Source organism: Rhopilema esculentum, unplaced genomic scaffold (assembly GCF_057945365.1).
Source record: "Rhopilema esculentum isolate cy_ngs unplaced genomic scaffold, ASM5794536v1 HiC_scaffold_31, whole genome shotgun sequence".
Lineage (NCBI taxonomy): Eukaryota > Metazoa > Cnidaria > Scyphozoa > Rhizostomeae > Rhizostomatidae > Rhopilema > Rhopilema esculentum.
Window position 1 is genome coordinate 539510 of NW_028300842.1, and position 7822 is coordinate 547331.

Here is a 7822-nt window from a genome sequence, read left to right on the forward strand (position 1 = left end):
TGTTTGCATGCAGGTTTTGTCGAGATAAGGAGACAGCTTTTTTTTTAAACTGTTTGCTATGATGATTTCGTGGTATCAAGAAATCATCAATTATCCCGTCTGAAGTGCACCTTGCGTCTCTTCCACTTTTGTTGCCGAACTAGTGGTTAAATTTCTGGCTCTTGCGAAGGAGCAAAAAGACCTTGGAAAGGTGGATCTTGCCAACTTTGTCTTAGGAAAACCCGCAAAATGCAGAAATGAGCTGACCAAGAGTATGTGGAAAATAAAAAATGCATCAGCTACTATTTTACGTAATACAATGTCACGAATGGCCATTGTCAGGGAAGCTCTTTTGGAACCTTGTGCCTATATGTGTGGTGGTTTGTGGCTAAACTGTGTCAGGGAGGTTTTAACAAACAATAGGGTAAATGCTTTCAGTTTTGTGGATGCTGTTGACAAAAAGTTGCGGCAAACATTGTAATATCATGGTTGTGGGTCCCGCCAACTGGAGAAAAAAATTCATGCTCAACCCCTTAAACGATATGCTCAGGGTATTTACTAATCCTGCTAGTACCAGCTATACATGGCTTGGCGCAGAGAATGCAGATGTCATCTTTCTGAATGACTTTCACTACTCACAGGAAATATTGGCCTGGCAAGATGTTGCTTCTTCTTGAGGGGCAATTATCCATTTTGCAGCCCCAAAGTCCACTTATGCCAAGGACATTATGTTCGATAGAGACATCCCCATCTTTGCAACTGGAAAAGAACTGATACAGTATCCTTGTGGTTACAACTGCACCAATGAGCGGGAGAATGAAATGATGGACTGTCGGTGGAGATACTTCAATTTTCACTGGCAAAATGAGGAATGAGACGTAAGAGTAATTACTAAATGCAAACGCTGCTTTGCAGAACTGTTAATGCTTGGCTCAGATACCTAGAAACTGTCAAGCAACTCTTTGAAAGTTGATAACTTTCAATTAGTTATTCTATAACTTAGTAGGTATTGATTACTTTCTAACTTTTTTATATTGAATACTTTCATACAAGAAAATTTAAATGATAATACCATTACATAGATAGGCTTTGATTAATATTTCGAGGTTCACTTATAGTAGTTTGTTCATTGGCACATTCCCATTGAGTATTGCAGGCCCCTGTTAAATTAAAATACGTGTGTCACTTCTGTTTTGTGATTGTGACATTCATGACGATCCACTAATGGTTCACCATCCAGTAATTATAGGTTTAAGTATGAATTCCAACAATTCACTAACGATTCATTAACGATTCACCACAAGTATATAAGGTTTACAGTATCCTTTATAAACTGTGGTGAACATTTGGTGAACCGTCAGAGCCTGTACTTAAGATAACAAAATTAACAAAATTTGGTGAACCTTCAGTGAATTGTTGCTGAACCGTTGGTGAATCACTGGTGAATTGTTGGTAGTTTCTTTTTTATTTGTGAGACACACAACTTCCACCTAATTTTGGCTTAAACTTGATAATCTTTTGCAAAACAGCCATTTTTGAGGTTTTGTTTTGAACAGAGGTAGTTCAATTTCAGACAGAATAATAATTTCATACAATGAACTGTTACAGATCAAAAAATACAAAATCTACATATACACGTTTACAAATCAATACTTGAGTCGTTCCCCTCTATTTCCAATAATTAGTTTCATTCTTTTGTTCATCAATTTTATGGAGTTTGTAGTTTTTAGGGGTATGTCTTTCATTTTACATCGTATTCTATTCTCAAATTCGTCCATTATTTCAACTTTGATGTTTCTTTCTATTGCAAAAAAGTTCTCTATTGGGTTCATATCTGGACTATGCGGTGGAACTGGCAAGAGAACTGAATTGATTCTTGTCATGGCCTCCCTTGATGCCATGCTGTTTTGAGAAGAATCTCCATCTTGAACCCAGATGCGAGATCCCTTCGCAGCCTCTTTGGCCATGTTCTGGAAGTGCTTGTCCAGAAAACCTGCAAAGTAGTTTCCGGTCATTTTTTGTATTGTTGGCATATTGTGACCCCTTTGTTGTAAGAGAGGGCAACTATCATCTTAATGTATTTCCCTCCTATTCCGCATGCCTGTCCTTTCGCAGCCTGGAGAGGTCCCTCTTTTTTCATTCCCATTACTCGACCAGCTGGTGCCATGGCCTGGCCTCGTGGGTTTCTTTTGTAAACGAAGCCAACCCCATCCAAATAGAAAGCAATTTTTGTTTCCACACATCTTTGGGGTAAAATTGAAGCATATTTCTGGCAAACTGGTCTGGCTGTTGTTTATCAGCTTCACTCAAAAGCCACTTTTTACGGGCCTGGAGAGAGAAATAACCATTTTATTAAGAAAATGTGAAACTGTTCTTCTCGCCACTCTTCCATCCAGTAGGTCTGCCCTGGCCATTAGTCATTTTACAGTCCAGTTTGCATTTTGCCTTTGTAATGTGCCTACCAGCCTAAGAATTTGTCGTTTATCTTTTCTTGATAGTTTTTCTGGTCGTCCATGTGTTCTTTTTTGTTTCTGTACAGGCTCCTTTTTTATTTGATTTGAGAAGCTAACAATACTGTATTTTTAACTTTTTTAACTTTTAACTCAATCACTCACTCATTCACTCATTCACTCACTCATTCACTCATTCACTCACTCATTCACTCACTCATTCACTCACTCATTCACTCACTCATTCACTCACTCATTCACTCACTCATTCACTCACTCATTCACTCACTCATTCACTCACTCATTCACTCACTCATTCACTCATTCACTCACTCATTCACTCACTCATTCACTCACTCATTCACTCACTCATTCACTCACTCATTCACTCACTCACTCATTCACTCACTCATTCACTCACTCATTCACTCACTCACGTGTTGAATAGGTTATTATTTTTCTTGTTTCAGGGCCAATATATGGCACACAAAATGATAAGGTAGATTTTTGTCGTAAATTGGAAGATTCTGTTTATTCGAAACCTTTGCTTTATAATGTTGTTTTACATTTGACCAGAAAGTAAGACAGTCAACTTCTTTATTGAAGTCTTATTTACCCAATCACTGTTCAGCAGTAAAGCGACTCACGAAAGCTAACTTCCTATCAACATCAACTATCAATATAATGGAGAAAAACCACATCGAATACAGGTAAACTGACGGTCTCTATCACTTGATGATTCAAAATGTATTTTTGCACCAAAGAGTTACTGATTATCAATGTTTGTACTATGTATTTCTCCAAATATTTGAGATGATGTCGTTTCTGCTTAATGATAACCCTGGAATTAAAATATCATCAAAATTGTGTAAGCCATCTGACTACTCTTAGTATTGTAAAAATGTCTACAAACATTTAATATTTTGGTTAATTATAGTTAAGAGCGGTTTTTGCACCATTGGAATCGTTCCCTCCTTACTAGTTGTTATACGACTGCTGCGGGGAAACGGATGCTTTTTTCACTAAGACAGGATCTCTCCTTCTGCAGACATTCTATGTACTCCATTGTCTTAGTCTGCTTCTCCAGGTCAATTGCCTAAGAAAGGAGAGGGTAGGGAAATAACCCCATGGCTCTGAAAGGCTTTTCAAGAGTTCTGAAAGCTATCTCAGATAACAGAGTGATTTATAAGCTTGATGTAGAATCTTGGGTCCTACCCCATTTTGATTAATACCATAGATATAATAGAGCTAGATAGCCTGCTCTATTGTTTCAGTCGGAGAATGGCAGTCCTCCTTAGTCTTTACTCCCTTCATGTAGCCATCAACCTCTGCCTGTCACTTCCTACCCTGTGTGATAAAATGTTGCATGTTGAGTTTTTGTTTGGACTTTTTTTCAAAATTTTTATTATGGGGGAAAATTCCCACCCCCTCCCACTTTTCAACCTCTGCTGGAGCCCATGGTTTAAATAAATGTTAGCTCCAAGTAGGTCACAAAGATTTTTATATTCTTTCAAGAATTTCAACCTCTTAGGGTCTATTAGCATGGCCTACTCCTGGAGAAATTGCTTGCCCAAATTGATGAATAAATTATGATTATTTTTGAAATTTGATTTATAAGCTTTTCTACACTAGATGTAAACTGTTCAAGTTTGTGATGTTAAAGTTTCTACACACGTTTCAATTATTTAGGAGTGTATATACAATACATGAACCAGTTAAATTTCAGATTTGAAAAATCTGTTGCTATTTGTGCCAAAACTAAAAATATGATGCTATAATCTGAGCAATTTTTAATAAAATTGTATTATATTTGTAATTTCTTGGCATAGCTCTCACCTGATTGACAAAATCTTGTCATGTGTTTTCAACCTCCTTTGGCAGAAAATATTGAGTGAATAAATACTTTTAAGAAAAATGGTTATATTACCTGATACTCTAAGCTGGTATTTGAGACATTGGAGTGTGTCTTGTGTGGAAAAAACACTTAGGAAAAAAAGGAATGCTTTGTCTGGATAATTTCTTAGGAACAGAACAACTAAAAAACAACTTTATTGCAGGGGCAGTTGTGATGGTAACTGTTTGTACAATGCAGCATCTGTGGCAATTACTGAACAAGAAGAATTGTCTCAGGGCACTTACTTCAGCAGAGCTTTATCTTAATGCTACCTACTATGCATCCTATCCCCTTTTTTGTATCTCTGCTAGCGACAGACAAGACCCCTGGTCTTATTAGCAGGTTTTTCCAATTGTCACATTCTTTTGAAATGAGTGATCTGGCAACATCGAATCACTTTGAGCATGGGCAATCTGCAAAAGTTGAAGCACTTAAAAATTGTCAGGTTAAGAGATGGAGCCCTTTTATATGCTTATTAGCTTTAGCTAGTGTCATCAGGATACCGATACACACATTGTATCCTCAAACTTGTGGCATGATATCTGGAAAATGTGCAGCCAACTTGTTTAATGCAATTTTTTATCCACGTTAAAGGCTTGATGGTAGCAATTCCCATATCCACTTGTTATGGTGTTTGAGGATTTTGAAAGACACATCAATCCAAATTTTAAACCCAATCATTTTGTGCCAGTTTTTGTTGGTGACAACTTTTCTCTGAATTCCAGTAATGCCACATCTAGACCTTCACAAACTCTTGATGTTGCAGCTTCAGGAGTGAAAGATGACAAATCCAAATCTTCTGTCACTGCCTCTTTATCTTCATCGAAACAAAGCAAGATCTGTTCTATTCATCAACTGAATCATCTGATAAAATTATTTTGCCTGAAGAAACTAGCTCTTCTCCTGTTTCTGTATTTAAAACAGACAGTGCATTGGAAACTGCGGTTACAAATTCCTATGATATTGGTTCTTTTTTGGTCAATCTTTAACAGCAGCTAAGAAGTATGGCCTTTGCAAAAATGTATGGGGACCAGATGCAAATTTTGTTTTTCCTTCCCATTCTATATATGTAAGTAAGTGGAACTTTTCTTTTTCTTGGCTTACTCTTGATGATGCACTTTGCCTTCCTTGTGTCATTTTTGGACGGAGGATTGGTGTAAATTCATCAAAAGTAGACAAACTGGTGAAAAGTCCTTTCACAAATTTGTCCTGTGCAGTTTCTAGATTTAAATCACATAGCAAATCTGATATCCACCTAACATCTTTATTAACAATGCAGACCTTTCTAAATGTAAAGCAATATAGAATCAAGTCCATTGACCAAATCAGCAATCAAGCTGTAGATGCTCTTGTCACAAAGAATAGTTTAAAGCTTGAACCAATTGTAAAGATGCAAGACAAAACTTTCTACTGCGAGGACACAGGGATGACTCAAGCTATTACAACAAGGAAGATACAGGGAATTTTCAAGGACTTCTTGATTTGAGAGTTGACAGCGATGATCTGGTTCTTAAAGAACATTTTGATACTGGTCCTAAAAACGCCGCATAAAGATCTAAAACTATTCAAAATGATATAATTTATTGTTCTGCAACCATCCTCAACAGTAAAATAATTTATGAAGTAAGGCATTCGAAATATTTGAGCATCTTAGCTTATGAAGTTTCTGTCTGTTCTATTAAGGAACAGATGCCTCTTGTGATCAGGTATGTAGACAGGAAGAACAACATCCAAGAAAGGTTTCTTAAATTTATACATTGTGACCAAGGTGTTACTGGAAAAGCTCTTACAGACAGGATACTTCATTGTTTGATCAACGAATTTAATCTGGAAATTCAAAACTGCCAGGATCATTTTAGCATCTTAGCTGATGAAGTTTCTGACTGTTCTAATAAGAAACAAATGCCTCTTGTGATCAGGTATGTAGACAGGGAGAAAAACATCCAAGAAAGGTTTCTTAAATTTATACATGGTGGTCAAGGTGTAACTGGGCAAGCTCTTATAGAGAAGATACTTGATTGTTTAGTCAACGGATTTAATCTGCATCATCATTCAAATGCTGTGATCAATGATGGGACTGGAAACATGGCTGGCAAGTATTCTGGAGTTTCTTCTGAAATCCTTAAATTGAATCATTTGCCTGTAAAGCTCTTGGATATTTGTGGTACCAGGTGGGTTATGCGTATTAATGGCCTGGCTACATTTCTCGAAATGTATGAAGCCATAGTTGAAACAATGTTACCCATCAGCCAAAAAAAAGATAGGGCTTGGAATTCATGAGCAGCTTATGCATCTTCTTTTTGGTCCATGCTAGTGAATTTCAACTTTCAAATGACCCTCACTGTTGTAAGAAACTGCCTTGATTATACTCAGACAGCCACTGTGCAGCTTCAAAGTGTGGAGGTCGATATCTTGTTGGCTTCAAATGGTAAAGACAACAATTACATATTTGTAAAAAGTCCAAAATGAAATTGAAACGTATCGTGGACAGTGACTTGAAGATGCTTGTGAAACAGCAGAGAAAGTTGAAGCACCAGTCATTGCCTATAGGGTCTGCAGTACACAAAGATTTAGAAATAATGCCCCATCTTCTGATGTATCCAGTCACTATAAGAGCAACATTTCTATTCCTTTCTTGGACCATCTACCACAGCAGTTTCTGTCAAGATTTTCAACTGAAAATTGTATCGCCGTAAATGGTCTTTCCATAGTTCCAGCTATCTTTAGGTCAACTTACAAAGAGAGCTCCGGAAACGATCCATTCTTGATGCTGAGTATCTAAGTACTGCAGAAAATTTACTGCAACCGAAAAAAGTCAAGGCAATATCTTCTAAATTTAAACATAGTAAGGAAAAAAAAAGTAAAAATACAACGTGTTGACAAGAAGTGGAAAATTGATTTGGAAAATTTTTGCACCCAGTATGCAGATGATCTTCGGGATGCCTCAAATCTTTCTTATGAAGTAGATAACTGTGAGTCTTTTTGGAGTCATGTACCAGATAACTTTCTGCCTGAAACAATTGCAGACATGATAAAGAAAACAAACACAATTTCTGTTCCCAAATTTCTACGGCACTGCAAATCTTAGCTGTTCTTCCTGTGACAAGGTGTAGCTGCAAAAGATCTGCATCAGCTATTTGGCTTCTTAAAACCCACACAAGAAGCACAATGTCCCAAGACCGCTTTAATGGACTCCCTAGCCTATATACAAAGATATAAAAATAAATACTCAGGAAGTAATTTGCTCGCAAGTGCAAGAGAAGACTTTCCCTCATCAACCTATTAAAATCTGACAATGATCTTGACAGCAATGATGAAGCAAGATATTCTGAAGTTTATTGATTTTATATGACATATTTGATAAGTAGTTTTCAATTTCATCTCTATTATCTGAGCTTATTGGTCTCTATTATCTGAGCTTATTAGTTCTGTCCAAAATTGCTTTTTGAGTTCAAAATATCGAGAAAATTATTCATTAGTAGAATAAAGTCACTTGTAG

At 36.8% G+C, this 7822-nt stretch overlaps 1 protein-coding gene across 1 annotated transcript; it reads left to right on the forward strand.

Moving 5' to 3' along the window:
* Positions 1–5709: 5709 nt before the first annotated feature.
* On the forward strand, positions 5710–7537 carry LOC135694297 (52 kDa repressor of the inhibitor of the protein kinase; the record flags this gene model as incomplete). Its single annotated transcript, XM_089115445.1, is given in 2 exon segments — positions 5710–6781; positions 6816–7537. Coding segments are annotated over 2 exon segments (1362 nt in total), but the record flags the coding sequence as incomplete, so codon positions are not given.
* Between the last annotated feature and the right edge of the window lie 285 nt (positions 7538–7822).